Consider the following 27365-nt stretch of genomic DNA (forward strand, 5'->3'; position numbering starts at 1 on the left):
GGGCCGTGGATGGAAAGGGCTTGTGGCTCCTGGGTCAGGCGTGGTCTTTCCTGCAGTTTGTGCATCCATGTCCTGAAAAGTGCCACTCCCCAGTGGTCCAGGAATGGATGCAGGAGGATGTCTAGCCCTGGGTTGACCATAAGACTCTGGACAAATATGGGACTCATTTTTGAATACATGAAATCATATTTATAACGGAGAACCTAGACTGATGATGGCACCCTTACAGTGCTCCGATCTTCTTCTAATGAAACAACGTTCAGGACAGTTACATTTTCTGATGCATAATCATTTTTAGCATGATCCGAATGTACTTTCGTTAAGACGGAAGGAAATCTCAGAGACTTGGTTGTCACTAATATGCAAGGTTTTCCAGTACTAAACCCACTTTCCCTTTCAGGATAAATTACTTGAAAACTCTATTAATGCCTTAGGAGACATGGTCCTCAATACTATTTACTTTCTCACGGGGGAAGCAAATCTTGGTTTGTAGTTGTCCCCTCCGTTTATTGCCAGGAAATGTCAAGCCAAAGCATGAGGAAATGTCAAGCCAAAGCATGTCTAACTTTCATCAGACACTTTCACAAAGGCACATTTAGTTCTCCTTGCAAATACACTGGCAATTTGAAAAAGGAAGCTCTGGAATGCTGGCAATGCGATGTAGATGGATAAGCACAGAAACAGTCCCCTAAAACATGCAGGCTGGACTAAAGACTCGAAAGCAGAGCTGATGGAGACGTCATCAGTGACAAATCTCAAAGGAGAATGACAAAAGGACCTGAGGACTCCTAACCTGGTAATGCATATGGCTTATTGGGAAAGTGTAGAGTTAGACATTTATATTTGGAGAGAATCTCAAAGAGAGCTCCCGACTGAGATAGAGAGAAATGCAGAGAAGCTATTCCTTGCGGATGTCAAACCATTGGCTTTAACTCCCAGTAGGATTCTCAGCTCTATCACCTCACTGATCACTAGACAATCATTTCAATTCCATTCACCTTAATTTCCTTGTATTTAAGGCAGTGGATTTTGAGGACCGAGGAACAATCTAACTTGGGCTGAGACCAGACAGAGTCAGGCCAAGAGGTAAGATCGATATGGGCAGGGACCCTGTCTGCTAACTCTGGTGTACTGTACTCTCCCAAGCACTTGGTACAGTGCTCCGCACATAGGAATCACTCAATAAATACAATTGATTGGTTTCTCTTTTGATCTTGTTCAAAAAAGGGATGTTTCTGGAGAGGTGTGATGTCCCTCTGACCCCAACTGCTCCCCAAGGAGTCGAACGACCTGATCACCATGGGAAATTTCAACATCCAAACATGGGAAAAGGTCATTAGGTCATATGAGTTTGTTAAGGTAAACAGCACTGGTCTCCTCTTACTCGGTGTATGTGCCATAAACCTTCTCTGATCATTAATACTATCCTCCACCTACTAAATAAAATAGACAACCTGGGTGCCCCACAACTGAAAAATGTCATCTTACCAGTTATACTCTAACGCAGCACTGGACTCTCCTGAAGGATTTATGGTTCCTGGCCCCAACATATTACAGAGATGGAACCGGCAATCACCTGACACTAAGTGTTCGGTGCATTGTAAAGAGGCCTCCAAACCCCCATGACAGCTTATTCCAACAATGTTGGCTCCTGGAAAGTGAAGACACTTGCTTGGAGCAACACTATAGCAGAATGTGTACATATCTGTAATTTAATTATTTATATTAAGGCCTGCCTCCCCCTCTTGAGTGTAAGCTTGTTGCAGGCAGAGAATATCTACCATCTTTGTTATATTGCACTCTCCCAAGCGCTTAATATAGTATTCTGCACAGTAAGCACTCGATAAATATGACTGAATGTTTGACTGTACAGGAGATATCTTATTGTTCCTTGGCTACTTAGACATAGGTCAACCAGCACCCAAAATTACTGGCAGGGCCAAACTACTTCCAAATTTCTTAAGTCGGTAGATCTTTGGCTCTCTGCATTAGGGCACTCTACCATAGCCCAGTTTCTTATGGGAGACACAATCTGTCTTTGGTTGTGCTTCTTCTGGTGGGAACCCAATGTAATTTCAAGTCCAGAGAGGGAGAGAATAGCAAACCCTTCAACATTATTTCCCATTGAGGCTGATTAGAAGGCATTCTTCATGTCTTCAGTGTGGATCAGCTCACTGTTCCACCCTGAATTTACTGCTCTGTGGGTTCAGAACTATGCCTTTCCTGAGTAACGATTAAGGTCACAACTGATCTTTCTGACCATAAATTCTGCTCCTGAACAACATGGCTCGAGGTTGTTCAAGACTTGCGGATTATGTTCTGATTAGCCCTCTAATTTAAGAGTTTGTAGTTGGAACTAATCCGATTACTGGAAAAGCAAGTATTCTGTCCACATATCCTTACCCCAATCAATACTTTGAAATTTCTAGAACCGCATTCATAGGATTCACGTGTGCTTTTTGTTATGGTGTTAAACACTTATTATGTGCCAGACTTTGTATGAAGCACTGAGATAGAGAGTACGATAATCAGGTCAGACACAATCCAGGTCCCACATGGGGCTCACAGTCTTAATCCCTGTTTTCCAGATGAGGTAACTGAGGCACAGAGAAGTGAAGGGACTTGCCCAAGGTCACCAAGCAGACAAGAGGTGGATCTGGGATTAGAACCCATGTTCTCTGACTCTCAAGTGCATGCTCATTCCACTAGGTCACACTGCATCTTGATTATTAATACAAAAAGTCTACTTTATTACACTTATTACAATAATTTCCCTCAAAGTACCAGTTTAACTTTCTGGTTTGTACACCGTGAAATGCAAGGGATTGAGAACTCATAGGACTTTTCTGCCACACTTGATTTTGTAACAGAAGAACAATAAAAGAAGAATAAACTTCATATTTAGCAAGCCAATTTTGCAATCTACTATTACTAAGCTTCAGGGAGAAAAAAGCCCTCCAAATAGAAACTGTTAAGAGCTGAAATGTCTGAAATAGCCTGCCTCAATACCCCATGAGTCTACCTTGAACAGTTATACACCATTTTGACCAAAGTCCCATTGGGATCTTCTGTCATGTCTGAAAAACAATTATTTTAATGTCAATGGATAAAACAAGTATACATGAAATGGGCAGATGTGGAAACAGAAAATCAAACAAGTGGAACAACTCTATACTCACACAGGCATATATCCTGTAGCATTTAGGCTTTCATCAAGATTTCCTGTTACTTTGCTACCGAACTTAATGAAACAAAGAGACAATTCCAATTGTCCCTTCACAAGTCCTTTTCAAGCTGGAAACAAACAGCAAACAGGCATGCAAGGATTTCCTGGACTATGGTGGGATTTTTTTGGCAATCAAATGATATCATTCTTCAAACTCCATCTCTTCTCATTGTACTTCAATGATTTCAGTGCCCATTAAAGGTAAATTTGTCCTAGATGAGTAGATTGATATTGTCACCACTAAAAAGAATTCATGCCTGAGTTTACTGACTATGTTTAGGACCAAAGTCTAGGGTTGAAAAAAATTAATTTTACCCTGAACGAAAAAGGTTCATAATTTCAGTAACATCTAAATAATGATCCCTGCAGCTCAGTTTGACAATTTTTTTTTCCCTTTAGGCTACCCAAGATCACTGCCATCAGCTGCCTCAATCACTATAAAATGGGTAAATTGTAAAGGGCTTATGAAAATTTTTCAGTCAGTTAGAGGTTCTCATCTGCATAATCTACTACCACATGTGGAAGCACTGGATGGCATTTTTAGTTAATGTATATGACAGTGAAATCAGGCTCAATAGTATTTCCTGGGTACTAACTGCACGCAGAGCACTGTACTAAAAGCTTGGGAGAGTACAACAGAATTAGAAGACTGTAAACCCTGCTGTCAAGGAGTTTACAATTTTATTATTCACAGTACGCAACTGCTAACCACAAACATGGAAACATTATTAAAATATCATCCTGCATTGGTAAGAAGAGGGGATTCAAACAGAAAAGAAATTCTATCAAGGCTGACATAGGGCAACACATACAGTGAAAATGAAATTTCTTACCCCGTTTCCTTTTCCAGATCAAGGACCAAAGGAGAAACTAAAAAGACCACAGGATGAGGAGGAACACAACAAACTTTCCTCTTCTATTTTACGGATTTACTCAGATTTCTGGAATTTTAAAAAATTTGCCACTTAAATCTACTATAGTAGATTTATAGTAGATTTATAGTAGTAATCTATAATCTGTATATTTAATAGAGACGTATTTATTACTCTATTTATTTATTTCTTTCCTTGTACATATCTATTCTATTTATTTTATTTTGTTAGTATGTTTGGTTTTGTTCTCTGTCTCCCCCTTTTAGACTGTGAACCCACTGTTGGGTAGGGACTGTCTCTACATGTTGCCAACTTGTACTTCCCAAGCGCTTAGTACAGTGCTCTGCACACAGTAAGCGCTCAATAAATACGATTGATGATGATGATATTAATTTCTAATTAAAATAGAGCTGTTCTTCATATTCAAATATTTGACCTTACCCATGAATGAAAGCATGGCACTGCAATGATCAGTTCAAAACTGAGAGCAAGGCAAGGTAGCTCCTTGTCAGGATTAGGAGTTTACCTCGGAAAAACCTGAAGTTTTTCTCATTTGCATTTTTGTAAAGCATCCTTTTTTTTTGAGAAGAGCAACGTCTCCTGGTTGCTGTGGAGGAGTCTGGTCCATCCACTGCTTTTGTTACCCAACCACCTGCTGCTATTCCATATTGACTGAGATAATGCTTCCTTGAGTTGGAAGTTACTACAATTTTGTAGTTTATGTAGTTCTTGTAGCTTGATTCTTTGTTGCCACACTTTGCTGATCACCCAAAGGCAATGCTCCCTCCCTGACTTTCCCATCACTGTTGATGGCACTACCATCCTTCCCGTCTCACAAGCCCGCAACTTTGGTGTCATCCTCGACTCTGCTCTCTCGTTCACCCCTTACATCCAATCCGTCACCAAAACCTGCCGGTCTCATCTCCGCAACATCGCCAAGATCCGCCCTTTTCTCTCCATCCAAACTGCTACCCTGCTGGTTCAATCTCTCATCCTATCCCGACTGGATTACTGCATCAGCCTCCTTTCTGATCTTGCATCCTCCTGTCTCCCCCAACTTCAATCTATACTTCACGCTGCTGTCTGGATCATCTTTGTGCAGAAACGCTCTGGGCATGTTACTCCCCTCCTCAAAAGTCTCCAGTGGCTACCAATCAACCTACGCATCAGGCAAAAACTCCTCACTCTCGGCTTCAAGGCTGTCCATCCCCTCGCCCCCTCCTACCTCACCTCCCTTCTCTCCTTCTCCAGCCCAGCCCGCACCCTCCGCTCCTCTGCTGCTAATCTCCTCACCATACCTCGTTCTCACCTGTCCCGCCATCGACCCCCGGCCCACGTCATCCCCCGGGCCTGGAATGTCCTCCCTCTGTCCATCCGCCAAGCTAGCTCTCTTCCTTCCTTCAAGGCCCTACTGAGAGCTCACCTCCTCCAGGAGGCCTTCCCAGACTTAGCCCCCTCGTTCCTCGCCCTCTCCTCCCCCTCCCCGTCCCCCCGCCTTACCTCCCTCCCCTCTCCACAGCACCTGTATATATGTATATGTTTGTACGTATTTATTACTCTATTTATTTATTAATTTTATTTGTACATATTTATTCTATTTTGTTAATGTGTTTTGTTCTCTGTCTCCCCCTTCTAGACTGTGAGCCCACTGTTGGGTAGGGACTGTCTCTATATGTTGCCAACTTGTACTTCCCAAGCTCTTAGCACAGTGCTCCGCATACAATAAGCACTCAATAAATACGACTGAATGAATGAATGAATGGAAGACCCTTAGATGATGCTTGTTGCCTGATCAGTTGGAAGAGTTTCCTGGTGGACTGGAAGTCTATGACGATACCAGCTTTACCATATAAAGAAAAAAGTTTCTGTACCAAACAATGAAACCCACAAACTAAAGTCTGCTCTTAATGAAAGACACATAATTCTAGTGTTTACCACAATACCGCCATTGTCGGGAAGCTTTTTAAACAAATATCAAAAACCAGCTCCAAAAGCTGCAATACATCTGGGTTACTTTTACTTTTCTTTGTTAAAATGCTGAGACGCGATGTCTAAAGGTTCTTGAAAGAAGTTCAGAATACTGGAAAGAGAAAACTGCTAATTGGATGCTGAAGCAAGAGATGGCTAAGAGTTCTAGTTTTCTCTTTGAAAAACAACTGAAACAGGCCAAAACTTGGCAGCATAGCATATTTATCCCTTGGCATGTCCAACTATGTACATCAAGAGGAAAAACTGACCACTGCTATCAAGTTACGGGAATGTGGTAGCTTTTGCCTGACTTTTGGCAAAGTAAAGACAACACATAGTACTACAGATGCAAGTCAAAAAAAGAGAATGAGGACTCTTAGAGCATGATACTTACTAGTCAAAGAGCCCCCAGAAATGAAGATAGCAGTTTAGGGGAAAGGGAGGCAAAGGGATCAAGGAGAGGAATGCCCGGAAGGTAAGAGAAGCAGGAAGGCTGGCTTCCTTTGGCCTCTCTGATTTCTCCCCAGCCCTTCTGCTGCTGGAAATGGATGGATCGAAAATTCCCGACGCATGCCCAGGAGTTTCTGATAACCAACTAACTGGTCAGAGCAGAGTACACTTTTGTAAAGATTTTGTTTTGAATTTGGAAAATGATGATGACGACGATGATGGAGTCGTCCATTTTCAAGCAGAGGTGGTGAACTCTGGTACAGTCAGGAAGACTTCAGGACCTAAAACCTGCACAAAGGAATTGATTCTAGGGCTAGTGATTTGCCCAGCAACCCTTGTCTCTGCTGTCTGTGCTCCTGATGAGGCATGGTATACCCCAATAAACATATTCAAATCGGCAGGAGATGTTGAGGACAAAATTTGATACCTTTGTTTCACGATTTGCTCTTCTACCACTGTACCAAACCAATGAACCAAAAAATCAATCAATCAACCATATTTGTTGAGCGCTTACTTTGTGCACAGAACTGTACTAGGCACTTGGGAGAGTACAACAGAGTTGGTAGACACAGTCCCTGCCCACAGTGACCTCACAGTCCGGACGGCAGGGAAGGGAAGAATAGTTATAGTGCCTGTTCTTACCATTAACTAATATGAAAGAAAGAGGATTGTGTGTGATTCTTATGGCAGTCAGTCCCAAAGGAAGGCAATGCAGATAAATAGAATCATTTAAATCTCCAAAATTCAAGTTTTCTAACAACTTCACTGATTACATCCTTATAGGAAGTTTCTGTTGCCACCTGGCTGGAAGTACCACTTTCATTTTTTTCAATGTTGCGGAATTCACCAGGCTTAAAATGGTTATTGATAACTAATGAATAAAGTTTCTCTTTAGGAAGACTTGAAAAATATTTCTTCTATTTGAAAATAAATTGTAATAACACTGGAATCTCTGTCCTTCAGGGGACACCCATCTTTTCGAGAATCAGATTCTTCTTGTTGACACTCCACATGTCTGATGTAAATGATAATGAATCTTTCAAATTAGTAGAAGTTGAAAATTTGAATCGGAAGACGTTTGTTTCACAATCTGCTCTTTTATCACTATACCCAACTAACACTGAAAATAGTTCAAGTCCCTATTCTTAGAATTCACTGAAATGAAAGAAAAGGATTGTATGTGATTCCTTTGGCAGTCAGTCCTAAAGGAAGTCAAGGTGGAAAGATAAGAATCACTTCAATCTCCAAAATTCAAATTTTCTAAAAATTTCATTCATTAAGTCCTTATAAGAAGGCTCTGTTGCCATCTGGTTGGAACCATTGCTTTCATTTCTTTCAATGTCCAAGGAGCAGTTGAGTATATTGAGAGAGTCAAGTAAATTCACTAGATTGTAACTCCTCCTCTAGATTGTAAACTCCGTGTGAGCAGGAACCATTTCTTCTATTCAACTCTCCCAAAGGCTTGGCACAGTACTCAGCACACAGTATGCATTCAATAAATACTATTGTTAATTGATGGGGAGAAGTTAAAAAATCCTTTGCTTTATTAAATGCAGTGGGTGCATTTTCTGGGCACCCACTATGTGTCAGTACTGTATTAGGCACTTGGGAACATCAAAAGAATGAAAAAACAGAGTCCTTGCCCTTGCGAAGCTTACAATCTAATTAATAAACAGGAGGGTCAGTTGAAGCAGTGCCCTAACTAAAAAAAAAAAAGGAAATTTGCAAAAAAAAAGATACTGGAATGGAACAGACTAGGAAATCAAGTAGCTTCCCGAAATAGAAGACTAACCTGCTGCTCGTATCTCTGTCTGACCTCTTCTAGCTGCCATAAAAACTCCTTAGACTGTTTCTCCCGAAGAGATTTAGATCGGTTTAGATCTGTCTCCACTTTGTGCATCTAAAAAGGAAAAAGAGAAGGTTTAATCTTAAAACTCAAATAGGTGGAAAAATGATTCTGAAAATTGTTAGGCTCTTTCATGCCCACCTAAAAAACTTGGGAAGGAAGCCCACAGTTATTAATTGGCAAATGACCCTTTTTAAGATCTTGGGCAGATGTGCAATATAAGCAGTTACACAAAAATCCTCCTCCCTCTGAAAGGACTATCTCTGCAATGAAGGCGAACAATTAGGTTTTAACAAGTCAGGTGGAAAGCCCCACAACAAATGCTGACAGGATTTCTATCCCTCAACATCTAGAAATCCCTAGCAAGCATCAAAGCTACAGAATTAAAAAGAAAGACAAACCACATCAATTCAATAGTCTATCAGTCAATGAAATTTACTGAGCACTTACTGTGTGCAGAGCGCTGAATTATGCATTTAGGAAAGCACACCACAGTAGAGTTGGTGGGCACAGTTACCATAATTTGGTCCCTGGACCTGACAAGAAGCTCTTCCTGCAGGGGAATGAGTGGCAGATTATCTTGCATAGCAGGCTTAAGGCAGCACGTATATAATATCTGCTGCCACTGAACAAATGCTACAGTGAAAGGGAAAGGCATCTACAGTTTAAAATAAAAATGGATATTTTAACTTTTCTGTATTGTTTTTTCAGCAGTTTCATTCTGTTTGTCAGCCCACATCCTTGCTTATACTTATTCTTCCTCCACCTTTCACTACCTGTAAAAAATGTTTTGCCCGTCTCCACTTTTAGACTGTAAGCCCGAGGACAGGGAACTCATGTCTTGCTACTGGGCACTCTCCCAAGTGCCTAGTGCAGTGTCTACCACTCAGTAGGTACTCAATAAAGGCCAGTGATTGATGGATTGATTAGGTTACTACCTAAGATTTATGGATTTCATCAAGCATTTGCTGTTGAGAGTTGACATGATGTACATAAAAAAGGCAGCCAATTCCTGTAGTATGTCTGCACTAGTCAAAGGTCTGTTAGCCATTTGAGAAACACATTATGGATACATTTCCAGATGACTTTCACATAAACCCATGAAATCCGAAGTCTGAAAGATCAGATATTCTCCCTAAATACAATGAATTGAGCGCTCAAGCATATACATAAAACAACGAAACATAAGCATTCTTGGAACTCTTTTCTTTCCAATCTCTCTTAAGCATGGCCTAATTAAATAGGATTGGCTGCAGCTCTACCTACAGATGAGGAACTAAAATGTATTATAGAGAGTTGTTCTTTAAATCTTCAAATGCTCTTACAAATGAAAGAGAAACCTATGACATGTACTATGCTTCCGCCTAACTGAGGACATGAATAAGGAGTCCTCTGGCTGGAGAGGAGAGGGGTTATCTTGTTTAACCTGAATCATTCTTTGCCTCGGGGCTATATGGCAACAAAGTCAGTCTTCTCTCCCTCTAGGCTGTAAGCTCCTTGTTGGCAGGGAATGTGTCTGTTATATTGCTACACTGTACTCTCCTAAGCACTCGGTACAGTGCTCTGCATGCAGTAAGTGCTCCTGCCACTTTCTAGCTATCAATGACTATTTTTGCAAGGCTCAACATTCGGCTTCTATCTGTTCTTGAACTATTGCTTTGGCCCATCCTGAATTCAATTCCCTCCTTCTCTTCAACACCCAGCCATTCTGAGGCTCAAGAAGAAGCTAGGTGTAAGGGACCGTGAAATCCACTCTCTTCAGAGTTTTCCTCTTAAATTTGAAAAAGGGGGAATGTTTTAAAAATTTAAAAAATTCAAAAGGGTTTTGAATTTTAGGAATGAAATACATAATCAAAAAGTTTTATTCTCTTTTGTCTGAGTTCTCCTGTCATCTTTGCTGAGCAGGTTGTGTTATGCCCCTTAGCGCACTTATGATTATCTATGCTAATGACCTGAAAGTATTAAAGGGGCTAGTGAAGCATGACAATCCCAACAAGTAATCTGGGCCATGGGATAGTACAATTTCCGGAGTTGATATGTATGGCTCCTGTATGGCTCCCAATCTCAGTATGCCTGTCACTGAAGCAAATGATATGATTTAATGCTGAAAATGATGTCATAACAGTTGCCCCACCAGATTCCAATTATCTAACAATTTGGCTTTACACATAAAGCTACTAAAATCAAAATGTTCCATGGTATATTTCTAGGATGGGGAGGCTTAATCAGAGAATGCTTCCCGGAGGAGGTGGCTTTTCAGGAGGACTCTGAAGATGGGAAATGCTCCAGCCTGGCAGATTAAGGGAGCTCCAGGCAGGAGTAGGGGTGACAGCCAGGGACTGGAGGAGGGAGAGTCGAGAGTGAGGTGTAGCGAGAAGGTGAGCTTGGCAGGAATGAAGAGCACGAGACAGGAAAGAATAGGAAAAGAGAGCTGATAAATAATAGTACTAATGGCAATTAGTGAATTCCTATTTCATACCAGTTGCTATTCCACGTAAGTGGGAAAGGACAGCAGAAGCATATAGCACATTCACAGTGGACAAGGAGCATTCAATCTAACGGAAAGAAGGGGAGAGTTGATGGAATCAGCAGTCAGGAGTTTCTGCTTGATGCAGAGAGAAATTAATATCCACCGGAGGTCTTTATGTGCAAATTGACATTTTAGAAAAACTATCTGTTTAGCACAGGAAAGTATGGACTGGAAAGGGGTGGGACTGGAGGCAGGGAATCCAGGCTGAGAAAAAAAGGCTAGGATATGACAAGCCCTTGCATCACAGTGGTTGCCATTTGGAGAGTGAGGAATCGGTGGACGCACTAAATGTTTTGGAGGAAAAACGTGCAACATTTAAGCTACAGACTCCACTCCACTCCAAGGTCCACTCATTTGCAAACCCGGAAGTCTTTCCCTACTTTTGGGGCTTTGTTGTATGATGAATGGGTGTTAGACATTTTTCTACCAGGATTGGTTCTGGCTGGTAGAATGATTTTGGCCTTTCTGTTTTCTTCTCCAGAGGAATCACACTGACACCGCTAATTTGCTACCTGTTTCTTACCGCGAGCCGGAACAAGACAGACCTCTAGTCATTCATTCATTCATTCATTCAATCACTTATTGAACACTTACTGTGTGTAGAACACTGTACTAAGTGCTTGGGAGAGTATAATGCAACAATAAACAGACACATTACCCACCCACAATGAGCTTATAGCCTGGAGGGGGGAGACAAACATTTATATAAAAAAATTACAGATATATAAGTGCTGCGGATCCGGGAGAAGGGGAGGAAAAGCAGAGGTTCTTAGCCAGGGAAGGCCTCCTGGAGATGTGCCTTCAATAAAGCTTTGAACGGTGGGAGAGTAATTGTCTGTCAGATTTGAAGAGGGAGGGCGGTCCAGGCCAGAGGCAGGATACGGGCAAGGGGTCGGTGGTGAGATAGGCAAGAAAGCGGCACAGCAAGAAGGTTAGCATTAGAGAAGCAAAGTGTGTGAGCCGGGTTATAGTAGGAGAGTAGTGAGGTGAAGTAGGAGGGGGCAAGGTCGATGTAGTGCTTTAAAGCCAATGATGAGGATATGGAGGTGGATGGGCAACTACTGGAGTTTTTTGAGGACGGGGTTGACACGTTCTGAACTTTTTTGTAGAAAAATGATCCAGCGGCAGAATGAAGTATGGACTGCAGTGGGGAGAGGCAGGAGGCTGGGAGCTCAGCAAGGAGGTGGAGAGGGAGAGAGATCAGGGCTGGAAATATAGAGTTGGGTTTCACCTGCATAGAGGTGGTAGTTGAAGTCATGGAAGGGCATAAGTTCTCCAAGGGAGTGGGTGAAGTTGGAGACTGCAGACTCTAAGTTCCTTGAAGGCAGGAAATGTCTTCCCGTGTTGTTGGACTGTCTTTTCTTGAGTACTTAGTGCAGTGCTCCACACAGTAAGAGTTCAATAAATACCATTGATTAATACCTCTGATTCATTCAATCGTATTTATTGAACACTGTGTGCAAAGCACTGTACTAAGCGCTTGCGAGAGTACACTGTAACAATAAATGGACACATTCCCTGCCCACAATGAACTTACAGCCTAGAGGGGGAGACAAACATTGATATAAATAGGTAAAATTACACATATGTACATAAGTGCTGTGGGGCTGGGAGTGGGGATGAATCAAGGGAGCAAGTCAGGGCAATGACTGATGGCACACTCTGTTCCTCCACCTAGTATTCATTCATTCATTCATTCAATCGTATTTATTGAGCGCTTACTGTGTGCAGAGCAGTGTACTAAGCGCTTGGGAAGTACAAGTTGGCAACATATAGAGATGGTCCCTACCCAACAGCAGGCTCACAGTCTAGAAGGGGGAGACAGAGAACAAAACAAAACATATTAACACAAAATAAATAGAGTAATAAATACGTACAAACATTTATACATATATACAGGTGACCCTGAGTCGCATAGATTGGGACCCTGAGTTGCACAGATTGGCCCCCGAGTTAGGCACGTCCGTGGCTCAGTGGAAAGAGCCCGGGCTTTGGAGTCAGAGGTCATGGGTTCAAATCCCAGCTCCGCCACTTGTCAGCTGGGTGACCCTGGGCAAGGGCTCCTCGAGGGGAAACAGACTCTCTGGTTCAGGTCTTTCAGCGGGATGGTTTGTATGCTCGGATTTAAGAGGTGTTCCTTGTCCAAGGCCATGTCTTTGGCACTGAATTGTTGCCTGGGGGAGGTTGGCCAGTTAGGCCTGGCCTCGTGACTCATCTCCAGGGGTCTGTCCAGGATGTGGGCTAGATCTGGAAGACTCCTGCCATTGAGCCACCCTCAACAAACGATCTTACTGAGGGTGGTATCTTTCACCCAGCAGCAGAAGGGGCCCAGAAGAGAAGTGTGACTGGGGTATGGCCTCTCTCGGGGTGAAGGGAAGAGGATGCGCTAGCAGGCAGTCTTCCCTGCATTGGATGCAGGCTGGGCTTCAACATCCTCTCCAGCTGCCCATCAATCATTCCACTTGGAAGAGAGTCAAAACAGACCTCAGCTAGGGAAGCCTGGCAGAAAAGTGTTTTCCCACAGGGGAAAAAGTCACAGGTGGAAGGGTGGCATAGTGCAGGCCCTAATAAATAGTGGAGCACTTTGTAACAATGTTGCCTAGTGGAAATAGCATGGGTCTAGGAGCCAGGAGACCTAGGTTCTAGTCCCAGCTCAGCCATTTGTCTGCTGTGTGACCTCTAGCAAGTCACTCCATTTCATTTCCATGCCTCAGTTTCCTCATCTGTAAAATGGGGATAAAACACCTATTTCTCCCTCCCTTTTAGACTGAGCCCCAAGTGGGACAGGGGTTCTGTCTGACTTGATAATCTTGTATCTTCCCGACTGCTTAGACCAGAGTGCTTACCCCAGAGTCAGTATTATTATTATTATTACTATTATTATTATTATTATTATGTTAAGGAGAGGCCTGGGAGAAGTGGGAGAAGTTCTGCAGACTGGAAGCTTCCCTTCCCTAACCTCCTGCCTCAGCAAGAGTGGAAACAGGAGAGGGAAGGCCATTAGCCTCCCAGACTGGCTACCAGAAAGGAATGGATGGGGAGAAGGAAGTGGGGGATTTATGCCTACTTCTTGGCCTTGAGCCCAAGAAATCTGATTTACCTCGGGACTCTTCTTGAGAAGCAGCGGAGCCACATGGCCAGAGCCCCAGCTTGGGAGTCCAGGGTCGTGGGTTCTAATCCCGGCTCTGCCACTTGTCAGATGTGCGACTTTAGGCAAGTCACTTCACTTCTCTGGGCCTCAGTGCCCTCATCTGTAAAATGGGGATTAAGACTGTGAGCTCCCTGTGGGACAACCTGGTTACCTTGTATCTACCCAGTGCTTAAAACAGTGCTTGGCACATAGTAAGCGCTTAACAAATACCAAAATTATTATTATTATTATTGTTGTTATTTCCTGAAGGTTTACAAAGGAACAACTGGGGTTGCAGCTGCTTCCTCTCAGGGTGGAAGGAAATTGGAAAGGAAGGGGCTGACCAGCAGCCGGAATGACGGACGCTCCAGAGGTTGGAAAGGAGGGGAAGAGGGGAAGGAGGGAAAAAGGAGTTAGGGGTCCAACCCGACTTGGATAAACCCAGGAGTCCTGGCAGGCCTGCCAAGAAGTTTCTCCAGCTCCGCTTTCAAGTGTACCTTGAGGGGATTATTTCATTGAGGAGCTCACAAAACCTCCCTTTCTAAGTTTCCCTTAGACAGGTGTCAACATCTGGGGAAGGATATTTCCTAGACATCGTTCAGGTGAATCTTACAAAGTTTAACATTTGAATCGCAGCCCTCCAGAGGCAACTCAAAATCTCAAGTATGTAAAATGTGACAAAGAAATGAACTTCAGGGTGTGGAGCTCGGGGTTCACACCTGCTAGATGAATAGGAACCCGCACAATGGGTTGGAATATGTGCCTGCGGTGGGGGTGGGGGAGGTGACGAAAGCTACAACCAACCTGGTTTCCACTGAAAAACAATCAGGGCTTGATGGGTTTGATACTAATACCAAATAACATGCATCAGCTATCGGGCAGCAGGATGGAAAAGAGCCAACGGTTCAAGGAAAAGCAAAAACCAAGCTCAATTTCATCATAATAACTAAAATGTGCTCCATAAAATCCTCCACCCGAGTTTCCTAAGGCATAAACTTATACCAATACAAACTTTCCCAGCCACTAAATGCAGAGGCAAAATGGACTGAAAGGGTTGATGGTGCTCCCTCAGGTGACTAATTCATTCATTCATTCAATCGTATTTATTGAGCGCTTACTGTGTGCAGAGCACTGTACTAAGCGCTTGGGAAGTACAAGTTGGCAACATAAAGAGATGGTCTCTACCCAACAGTAGGCTCACAGTCTAGCCTAATTCTCAGAGAGCGGCCTCTACACTAGGAAAACCTCACTCATTCTGTCTTTTTAAAAACAGATATTCACCCAAGCACCCGTTGTTTGCTCTTTTTTTACTTTAATGTTACAATTGTAAAAAAAAAAAAACCCAATGGTTTGAAAAGTAAAAAATAAGGAAATAGTTTTATATTGAAAACAGTCTTTAGGGTAGGGTAATCACCCACATTAAAACTATATTACTATATATCAGATGATTTTACGATAGCTAGAGCTATAAGTGAAGATAAAAGGCAGATGGCAACTAATATTACAAAGAAATAAGATATGTAAATTAAGGTGGTGATCATACTAACTGCAAAGCATACTCTCCTTCATTCCACTTCTTATTTCCTAATTTAATACTTCTCGGAAAACAAGATTTCTAAAATTGTCAATGTTGACAGTAAAGTATTCTGTGTTGCCATAGCTACCACAAATTCTACTTTGTGATGTCAGTGGATCATTCCATGTTCCATCCATTTGAAGGAAAGAAAGGCATTTCCTCCAATATTGTGTCATCCTGACTTCAAAGAACAGAAGGACAAAACTTGGATGCCGAACCAGAGGAACCAAAAAAGAGGAAAAAAAAAAAGGTGTGTGTGTGTGTGTGTGTGTATTTACATGAGAAGGATATGGGCAGTGAAAGAGGCAAGGACGGATACTGGCTGTTATTTCCTTTGGGAATTGAGTCTGAGGATTGGCTGCTTCAATTTAGCACCACAACAAATTCCTCTTCTGAACTTTACCAGGGCAACTGGAAATCATATATGTCATATTATAGCTGCAATTGCACGGAATTATTCTTGCAATGCATTCAGAGGGCGAAATGGTACAGTGTTTTTCACCAGAAGTATGCGTAAACAGCTTGATGGGTTCCAAAGAAAGATGTACAACGGACTATTTTCAAAACCAATAGAGGTTTCTTCTTGCAAAGCATACTCAAACACTGAAGAGATATACTCCTTGCTGCTAGCATTTGTAATATTTCCTCCTTGTTGTGACAGTCATTATTTAGCATGTTTCTTCCCAAAAGGTGATAGTGGTGGTGGCTAAATTACTAGTAACCATAATTATTTCAATAATCTTCTCTCACTCATTCGGAAAAAGGAACAGTGAAGGAGATAAGACATTATCCCCAATTTTCAGATTTCTTCAGTCACTCATTCAACAATATTTCAATGACCTGCCTTTTGCTAATGTGGAGGAAGATGGTACATGGGCTCTAGAATGTGCTCCACAATGTGCAGCACCTGCCTATTCACTCGGCACCCTGTGTCATGCCCCACAGCCGTTATGTGCATATCCATAATTTATTTATTTATATTGTCTATTTTCCCCTCTAGAGTTGAAACTCGTTGTGGGCAAGGAATGTGCTTACCAACTCAGTTATTTGTAGTCTCCTAAGAGTTTAGTACCGTGCTCTGCACACGGTAAGCCCCCCAATAAATGCAACTGACTGACAGGAGAGAGTGTGAAGTGCCACACAAGCTACTAGCTCTAAAATATTGCTGATAGGATATTCCATCATCATTGGGTGTTCCCTAGTGAGGGAACGCTCTGCTGGCACTAAACAACTACACAGAGGGAGCTTTCAATCTAAAACAGGAGAAACAAATCAAGTAAGTAGAGGTCCAAATCAATCAATGGTATTTATTGAGCATTTCCTGTGTGCTTGGCCTAAAGAGGTTAAATAACTGGTCCACAGTCTCTAAGAGAGTGAATGGATAATTCGGGATCTCAAGCCTCAAACTGCACAACTCCCTACCAGTTCACAACAGTATTTTCTCCACTTCTGAGTCTGTGATGTTAGAAAGAAACTATTTTATACTGTAGTTCATTTTAAACTGCACAACTTCCTACCAGTTCACAACAGTATTTTCCCCACCTCTGAGTTTGTGATGTTAGAAAGAGACTGTTTTATGCTATAGTTCATTTTAAAGGTGCTGCCAAAAAAACACACTAGATCATCAAGCGCTAGTTGTTTTAAAAATGAGATGTTTTTTTAAACGCTCTAATAATAATAACGATGGCATTTGTTAAGCACTTTCTATGTGCACTGTTCCAAGCACTGGGGGGAATAAAAGGTGATCGAGTTGTCCCACGTGGGGCTCACAGTCTTAATCCCCATTTTACAGATGAGGTAACTGAGGCACAGAGAAGTTAAGTGACTTGCCCAAAGTCACCCAGCTGACAAGTGGCAGAACCAGGATTAGAACCCACGACCTCTGGCTCCCAAGCCAGTGCTCTAATCCTTAATACTCTAAGACCATAGGAACTTTTGAACCAGTTAAATGTATTTTTCCCTATTTCAACCCTTTAACTTCACTTCAAGGCATTTTTGGACAAAATAGCATATGTTAAAAGGTACAGAGAGAGCTCATTTCCTCCTACTAGCTTTTACTTAAGGAAAATTGAATTCACAATTTCATACCCAAAGGAGAAAGAATTAATCGAAAGTGAACTATTACAATGGCTCTGTGAAAGATGTTTTAAAAAATGAGGTTCTTTTGCATAACTGATCTTCCTGTCCAGATGGTCACTAACATAGCAACATGACAGTATCGTCTTAGAATTTTCAGCAAGACGATCTCTAGGTAACTTCTGGGGAAAAATGAAACAAGGTAATATCAACACCACAGCCATAACTGGATTAGGACTCTAACTTTATAACCTCTACTCTGTACCTGAGAACATAACTAGTCAACACAAATGTTATTAAAGGAGTGAAAAGTGCAGCAGCTGCGGGTCAGGATCCTGAGATTTCCATCGATAGATTGAAATGGAGGGGTTGGTTACGGGAAAGGAAAAGGAAGGGCACAGTAAACCAAGAGGCCTAGCAGAGAGGGCATGTGCCTGAGAGTCAGAAGGACCTGGGTTCTAATCCTGGCTCTGCCACTTGTCTGCTGTGTGATCTTGGGCAAGTCACTTCACTTCTCTGTGCCTGTTATCTCATCTGTAAAATCAGAATTAAGACTCCGAACCCCATGTGGGGCACGGACTGGGTGCAACCTGATTAGTTTGTATCTAGCCCAGCGCTTAGTACAGTGCCTGACCAAATAACCTAAAAAAGAAAAAGTATGTGCAATTGTAATTGGGACCTTTTCTACAGATTGGGAGAAATAAACCAGAAAATTTAAGCAACTTGCTGGAGAACATAAAAATATTTTCATTCACATGTTCAGGCCAAAAAACTCAGAGGGCTCTGCTCTTAAACAGAAGGCCTGTAAACACTATGAAGAAAAGGACCCAAACCTGAGTCATTTGTTTATTATTTGCTTTTAAATAATAAAGTTCAGATGAATGCTACCCTGTTTCTTTAAAAGCAGGATAATTTTCTGTAAAAGTCCAGAAGCAGATTGTGTATTGTCACAGTCGAGGCATTCACATTTTCAAAAACTAGCTGCTGGTTGTTGCATTCCTTGAACGATACTTACAAAGGATGCCGCGCTTAAAGGAAAAATAAGACTGCGGTATTATTACTTTTTGGATAATCCAAGATGAACAAAATGGAAGAGAATTCAAAAACAGGGTCTGAATTCTTTGTTTCATTTTACTGACTCCCATGGGCCTAGTTTTCAAAAACAGAAATTTCCTTTCAAAGAATTCATAAGAGACAATGGAATTTTGAATGAAAAACAAATTATATGAATAGGACTTTTTAAAATAGACCCCTCTAGCTTATCTTCTTTTGTACAAAAGATTTTTAAAGGGAAATCGTCATCCAAAACAGCATTTAAAAAAACCCCAACTAATTTTAAAGAAAAACTAGCAGGCTGAATCCAAAGGTTTTATCATGTTCACGGAATAAGTTTTTTTTTCCTTTTTTCTTTTTATGGTATTTGTTAATCACTTACTCTGTACCAGGCACTATACTAAGCACTGATACAAGATAATCAGTTTGGACACAGTCCCTGTCCCACATGAGGCTAACAGTCTTAATCCCCGTTTTACAGATGAGGAAACTGAGGCACAGAGAAGTGATTTGCCCGAAGTCTCACAAGACAAATGGTGGAGCCGGGATTAGAACCCAGTTCCATCTGTTTCCCAGGCCTGTGCATTACCCATTAGGCCCCACTGCTTTTCTGGTATGACTTCATTTCCACCTGCACACATCAGCAGACCTTCAGAGAGTTTGGGTACTATCGAGTATCTGATTTTTCCTTTTAATGTTACGCTACTGGGCTGCCTGATTTGGGGTATTTCCACACATACATTCAGTTCTGCCATAGGGTGATTCCTCACTCCACGTTTTGGTTGAAACACAGTTAGGGAATTAGGGAATGTTCTTCTGATAATATGAGCCTGGAATCGGTGGCACTTTCTATTAGAAGAACCCTTGGGCATATATGCCCACGCAACCACGTGTGTACTGTCAAAAGCGGTGAGCTCTCCAGTGCAAGTTTTCCTGAATATACGTTTTCCAGAACCTTCGCAACATTTCTAGAATCCATCCCTTCCTCTACATCCAAACTGTCACCACTCTGATGCAAGCCACTGTGTCCAACCTGATTTGCTTGGATCCACTCCAGGACTTATTAATACAGTGCCTGGCACATGGTAAGCACTTAACAAATACCATAACTGTATACCATCTTAATTCACTAATTATGGTATTTGCTAAGTGCTTACATGGGGTTCACAGCCTAAGTAAGGAGGAGGACAGGAGAACTGAAGCACAAAAAAAAATAGGTGATTTGCCCAAGTTCCACAGCAAACATTGGCAAAACCAGGATTAGGACCCCATATCCTCTGACTTCACGCCCTGCGCTTTTTCCACACATTGTGTCTCATATCACCTTGATTCCGCTATCAGCCTCCTCACTGATCTCCTGCCTCCTGACTCTTCCCACTTCAATCCATACTTCACTTTGCTGCCTAGATCATTTTTCTAAAGAAACATTCAGTCCACTCCTTTGATACTCTCTCCCTGCCCCTAGCATTTATGCGTGTATTCTTATACTCTACCATTTCCTCTATCTGTAATTTATTTTAATGTCTGACTACTCTCTAGACTGTAAACTCTTTGTGGGAAGGGATCATATCAACACTATTATACTGTACTCTCCCACAGAACTCCACACACAGTAAGTGCTCGATTCATTTACTGATTGACCCTGGCATTGCTTTCAGTGGTTTTGGATTTCCGTCCCTGAAATTTCTGGAAATGTATGTTGTGGATTCAGGAAATTTTGAGGAGGATGACAAGGAAGACTAGGAGTAAGAGTGACCAGGGCAGGAAAGGCCATGGAAGGAAATTCCATTAATGAAATATTTCAAGCAATAGAAAAAATACACACACTCTCTCTCTCTGTGCCTCTTCCAACTGTGCTGAGCATTTTAATTCACAAAAAGGCTCATGAAATCTCCACCAAAAGGGGGCTTGTGTAACTTCTCTTTCTTCCTTGACCCATGCCACTTCCATTCTTCTTTCTAGTCTGTTAAACTGATGAGCTGACTTGCGATAAGAAGCAATAGAAAACGGGGTGAATGGAGAGGTCCAAGGAATAGCGGGTCCTGTGGGGTGCAGAGTCTCTTCTGAAGTCCAGGAACTAATGCCTTCCCCAATTCCTAGGCAAACACACACACACACACGCTAACATGGTTCCTAGACACTTGGCCTGCCTCCACGCTGCTCTTTTTCTATCCTGAAGACCCCTTGAGTATAGGAAAAGGAAGAAGATGTCAAAGAAATCAAATGGAGTACCCGCCTCCTTTCTCCCATGTTCTTGACCCTAGTCATACCCTTCTCATCCCATCTGATCAAACGTTAGGGAAATTGGGGCTTCAACCCCTGCTGAAAATCATACCAGAAAGAAAATGATCCCAGAGCAGATACCCAACGTCCAAGGCACTCATTTTGAGGTCATAGGGAAGAGAGGGCGTGAGCAGAGATTGCAGACCCCTACCTAAGCCAACCTGAAGGGAGGGGAACCACTATCAAACTTCAGATCATTCTACTATTTCCCCACAGTATGCTCTGCCAAGATTTCAAAGCCACACAAAAATGGTGCTAAACTTACATCAGTAGGTATGGGTGGCCTAGTGAAAAGAGCACAAGCCTGGGAGTCAGAGGAGCTGGGTTCTAATCCTGGCTCCACAAGTTGCTTGCTGTGCCATCTTGGGCAAGGCACTTTACAATGCCCCAGTTTTCTCACCTTTGAAAAGTGAGCCCCATGTGGGACAGAAACTGTGTCTGACCAGATTGTCCTATAACTACCCAGTACTTAGTACATTGCTCGGCACATAGCTACCATTTAACATAGACCCCATTTGCTATTACTACCAGTATTTGGACTGGCGTTGCTCTTGATATAATAATAATGATAGCATTTATTAAGCGCTTACTATGTGCAAAGCACTGTTCTAAGCGCTGGAGAGGTTACAAGGTGATCAGGTTGTCCCACATGGGGCTCACAGTCTCCAACCCCCCGTTTTACAGATGAGGTAACTGAGGCACAGAGAAGTGAAGTGACTTGCCCAGAGTCACACGGCGACAAATGGCGGAGCCGGGATTTGAACCCATGACCTCTGACTCCAAAGCCCGGGCTCTTTCCACTGAGCCACGCTGCTTCTCCCTTGATCTGGCTTCTTGATCTGGCCCTGTCCCCCTGAACTGACTCACTTCCCTGATAATTTGGTGAGTGGCATTTGTGACCTTTGTCCACCATATACAGTTCGGCAGTCTTCTTTGGTTTTAACTGCATGAGAAACATGAAAAATGAAGTTCCTTAGAAATAATATTTTAGCCTAGTAATTCTGACTCCAATGCCTGGAAAAACTCTCACCCTACAAACCTCTGTGGATGTGACTTTAACAATGATCATCCTCGCTTTGTTATTAGGATGAATAGGTTGCATAACCCTTTTCTGCGAAAGCGTATGTTGTGAAGGATTTTGATGTAGCACTCTGTCAAGTGGAACATGTTTCTGGTATTGTAAGATCAGAATATGCCACCTGACAGGGAGAGGAAGAGACACATACAGAGAGAGAGAGATGCCAAGGGGGAGAGAGAGAGAGAGAGTTTCAGAAAGGATGGCTCAGTGACCTGCTCACCTGCTGTTTCATTTCAGCATAGACTTTTTCTGAGTTCAACTCCACATGCCGCTTAAACTCCTCCAGGGCAGAATCAGCCTGCTGAGCCTGCAGCTTCTGGATCTCTGTCACCCGAGTCAATTGCTCCTCCTTCTCCCTGGAAAATTACAGAAAATCTTCAGAGTTCAAGAATCAAATGAAAGAACAAGGGTACTTGTGTAAAAGTAGGGCTGTTAACCCCTCTATAAAATGGCATTCAGGTTTCAATTCTCTTCCCTAGCTCACACAAAACTTTCCTTCCAAAAGACAGGAGAGAATGGCAACTCAAGTGGAAATTACAAGGTCTTTACTGACTACCTCAATTCAGAAAATTTAGAATTTAGAGAAGCAATGTGGCCAAGTGGAAAGACCAAAAGGGCCTAGTAGTCAGAGGACCTGGGTTTTAATCCCTGCTCCGCCACTTATCTGTTGTGTGACCTTGTGGAGGTAACTTAACTTCATCTGTGCCTCGGTTACCTCATTTGTAAAACTGGGATGAAATCCTCCTCCCTTCTATTTAGACTGTGAGTCCCATGTGGGATTGGAATCGTCTGCCCTGATTATCTTGTATCTACCCTTGCGCATAGTTCAGCACATAGTAAATGCTTAACAAATACCATTAAAACAAAAAAAAACCCCAACAACCCCCTAAATGTTAAATATAATAATAATAATGGCATTTATTAAGCACTTACTATGTGCAAAGCACTGTTCTAAGCACTGGGAAGGTTACAAGGTGATCAGGTTGTCCCCCGGGGGGCTCACAGTCTTAATCCCCATTTTACAGATGAGGTAACTGAGGCACAGAGAAGTTAAGTGACTTGCCCAAAGTCACACAGCTGGCAATTGGCGGAGCCGGGATTTGAACCCATGACCTCTGACTCCAAAGCCAGGGCTCTTTCCACTGAGCCACGCTGCTTCTCTAATATGGTTCAAATGAAGGTATGCCTTTGGACCAAGACAATTTAAAATTAAAGAATATATAGCCTTTTTAAATAGTATTTGTTAATAATAATAATAATAATAACTGTGGCACTTGTTAAGCACTTACTATGTGCCAGGCACTGTACTAAGCGCTGGGGTGGATACAAGCAAATCGGGTTGGACACAGTCACTTTCTCATGTGGGGCTCGCAGTCTCAATCCCCATTTCACAGATGAGGTAACTGAGGCCCAGAGAAGTGAAGCAACTTGCCTAAGGTCACACAGCAGACAAGTGGCAGAATCAGGATTAGACCCCAGGACCTTCTGACTCCCAGTCCTGTGCTCTAGCCACTATACCACATTGCTTCTCAAGTCTTTTAGACTGTGAGCCCACTGTTGGGTAGGGACTGTCTCTATATGTTGCCAATTTGTACTTACCAAGTGCTTAGTACAGTGCTCTGCACATAGTAAACGCTCAATAAATACGATTGATGATGATGATGATGATGATGAAGTAATGCTCTAAGCACTGAGGCAGATACAAGATTATCAGGTTGGACGCAGTGTCTGTCCCACATGGGACTCACAGTCTAAGTAGGCGGGTGTACTATTCACCCCCTTCTAGACTGTAAGCCCACTGTTGGGTAGGGACCGTCTCTATATGTTGCCAACTTGTACTTCCCAAGCGCTTAGTACAGTGCTCTGCACACAGTAAGCGCTCAATAAATACGATTGAATGAAGGAATGAATACTATTTATTCCCCATTTTACAGCTAAGGATACTGAGGCACAGAGAAGTGAAGTGACTTGCCCAAGGTCACACAGCAAGAAATGGGCAGAGCTGGGATAAGAGCCCAGATCATCTGACTCCCAAGCCCATCCTCTTTCCATTAGACCACACTGTTTCCCTAAATAGTTGTCCTTCATATTTAAAGACGAACCCACTGATGGTCATCATCATCATCATCATCATCAATCGTATTTATTGAGCGCTTACTATGTGCAGAGCACTGTACTAAGCGCTTGGGAAGTACAAATTGGCAACATATAGAGACAGTCCCTACCCAACAGTGGGCTCACAGTCTAAAAGGGGGAGACAGAGAACAAAACCAAACATACTAACAAAATAAAATAAATAGAATAGATATGTACAAATAAAATAAATAAATAAATAGAGTAAAAAATATGTACAAACATATATACATATATACAGGTCAAGTTTGCTTCTGAATGTGTGAGTGGTTGCAAAGGCCAATGTGGGATCCACAGTCCCGGCCACGCTTTGCATCTAAAAGTGTGGCATAGTGGATAGAGCACGGGGTTGGGGGTCAGAAGGTCATAGGTTCTAATCCTGACTTCGCCACTTGACTGATGAGTGACTCTGGGCAAGTCACTTCACTTCTCTGTGCCTCAGTTCCCTCATCTGTAAAATGGGGATGAAGACTGTGAGCCCCTTATGGGTCAGGGACTGTGTCCAACCCAATTTGCTTGTACCCACTCCAGCGCTTAGTACAGTACCTGGCACATAGCAATTGCTTTACAAATACCATTATTATTATTATCATCCCTTACTGTGCTGCCATGATTAATGTTTTCGGTGTCTGGAGCTGTTTTCTGTTTTGCCTCCTTGTTTCCAATAAGCTTACCGCTACTCCTTAGTTGAAAAAAAATAAAATGTTCATTCAGCAGCACCACTACTGGGGCAAGCTCACTCCTCAACCCACATATTCAATCTGTCACCGATTTCAGGTCTACCTTCACCAGATCACTAAAATCCATCCTTTCCTCTCCATCTAAACTGCTATCAGACCGCTATTGCTATTAAACTCCATCTAAACTGCTGCAGAGAAGCAGCTTGGCTCAGTGGAAAAAGCCCAGGCTTTGGAGTCAGAGGTCAGGGGTTCGAATCCCGGCTCCGCCACATGTCTGCTGTGTGACCTTGGGCAAGTCACTTAACTTCTCTGAGCCTCAGTGACCTCTTCTGTAAAATGGGGATTAAGACTGTGAGCCCTCCGTGGGACAATCTGATCACCTTGTATTCCCCCCCAGCGCTTAGAACAGTGCTTTGCACATAGTAAGCGCTTAACAAATGCCATTATTATTATTATATCACATTCATCCAAGCACTTGTCCTATCCTGCCGCAATTACTGCATCAGTCTCCTTGCTGCCCTCCCAGCCTCCTGTCTCTCCCTATTTTAGTCCATATTTCCCTCTGCTGCCCAGATCACTTTTCTACAAAACCATTCAGTCCTTGCTTCCCCAATCCTCAAGGACCTCCAGTGGTTGTCCATCCATCTCCCCATCAAACAGAAACTCCTCACCACAAGCTTTAAAGCACTCCATTGCCTTGCCCCCTCATTCATTCAATTGTATTTATTGAGTGCTTACTGTGTGCAGAGCACTGTACTAGGCACCTGGGAAGTACACGTTGCCAACATATAGAGGAGGTCCCTACCCAACAACGGGCTCTCAGTCTAGAAGGGGGAGACAGACAACAAAACAAAACATGCCTGCCTGATTTCCTACTAGAACCCAGCCAGCATATTTCACTCCTCTAATGCCAACCTACTCACTGTGCCTCGATCTTGCCTATCATGTCACCAAACTCTTGCCCACGTCCTGCCTCTGGCCTGGAACGCCCTCCCTCTTCGTATCTGACAGGCGATCACTCTTCCCTTCAAAGCTTTATTAAAAGCACATCTCCACGAGGCTTTCCCCAACTGAGCCTTCATTTCTTCTTCCACTCCCTTCTACATCATCCTTTAACTTGGATTTGCACTCTTTATTCACCCCATGACACCTATGTACATAACCGTTATTTATTTATTTACATTACTGTCTACCTCCCCTTCTAGACTTTAAGTTCCTTGTGGGCAGAAAACATGTCTACCAACTCTGTTATACTGTACTCTGTTATAACTCTGCATTTTCGCCTGTTCCCGACTTGTCTTCCCAAGCGCTTAGTACAGTGCTCTGCACACAGTAAGCGCTCAATAAATACGATTGATTGATTGATTACTCTTCCAAGCGTTTAGTACAGTGTTCTGTATAGAGTAAGCATTCAATAATAATAATAATAATGATGGCATTTATTAAGCGCTTACTATGTGCAAAGCACTGTTCTAAGCGCTGGGGGGATACAAGGTGATCAGGTTGTCCCATGTGGGGCTCACAGTCTTCATCCCCATTTTACAGATGAGGAAACTGAGGCCCAGAGAAGTGAAGTGACTTGCCCAAAGTCACACAGCTGACAAGTGGCGGAGCCGGGATTTGTCTCTGACTCCAAAGCCCGGGCTCTTTTCCACTGAACCACACTGCTTCTCAATCAATCGACTGATTAACTGATTGGACCACCATGGTGATACAAGGAACTCTGCTGGCATTTTGCCCTCCAAACTATCTTTTTTACAAAGTGCTCAGGTGATGGATGCGTTGCAAAGTTTTTAGGTTCAAACTTCAATAGAAAAAAATTCACAAATACCTTGCACGTTTTGATGGAAAAGTGTTTTGGGTTTTTTTCTCTCCTTCCTTACCATGTCTGCCAGAAAAAGGTCGCTGTTTTATGATGGGTTATATAGGGCCTATTAGGAAATCTGCCTTAGATGAGCTGTTCGGGCATCCTATTACCATCATTCATATATCTCATGCGTCCAAAGCCGATAAAGCTGGCTTGCGATGAACACAGTGATCAGTCTACAGACATTTGTTGGGTAGGGACTGTCTCTATATGTTGCCAACTTGTACTTCCCAAGCGCTTAGTACAGTGCTCTGCATACAGTAAGCGCTCAATAAATATGATTGATTGATTGATTCTAGTTAGTCTCTGACTCAGATAACCTGTAGTGCTGGACTAAGAAAGGGGTGAGTTGGCCTCTAACTCCATCGCAGACCTGCTGATTACTCTTGCACTCTCTCCTTCCCTGTCTTTAGGCTTCTGCTTTGATGCCGAGAGGCAGACAAAATAGGATTTTTATTTTGTGGAGGAGCCACGTTAAAGTGTTTTGGGAGTCTCTATGAAATAACATGTTGAAAAACTCCGTGAAGACCTGCTCTAGGCTCATTATTCTCATCCTTTCGCCTGTTCCCAATTTGTGAAGCTAACCAAGAATGGTTG

General features: G+C 42.6%; 1 protein-coding gene across 11 annotated transcripts in view; it reads right to left on the bottom strand.

Annotated features, from left to right (window-relative positions):
* The window catches only part of CEP112 (centrosomal protein 112), a 348495-nt gene that overhangs the window by 160343 nt on the left and 160787 nt on the right, over positions 1-27365 (bottom strand). For all 11 annotated transcript variants that reach the window (XR_005454199.1, XM_038757370.1, XM_038757364.1 and 8 more), the window contains 2 exons: positions 22309-22444; positions 8309-8416 (listed from right to left, as the gene is read on the bottom strand). Coding sequence is in view for 10 of the 11 variants with exons in the window: in XM_038757370.1 (XP_038613298.1) it covers positions 8309-8416; positions 22309-22444 (244 nt within the window). In the remaining variant the exon portion in view is untranslated. The remainder of the gene's footprint in view (positions 1-8308; positions 8417-22308; positions 22445-27365) is intronic.

This window comes from Tachyglossus aculeatus, chromosome 15, assembly GCF_015852505.1.
Source record: "Tachyglossus aculeatus isolate mTacAcu1 chromosome 15, mTacAcu1.pri, whole genome shotgun sequence".
NCBI lineage: Eukaryota > Metazoa > Chordata > Mammalia > Monotremata > Tachyglossidae > Tachyglossus > Tachyglossus aculeatus.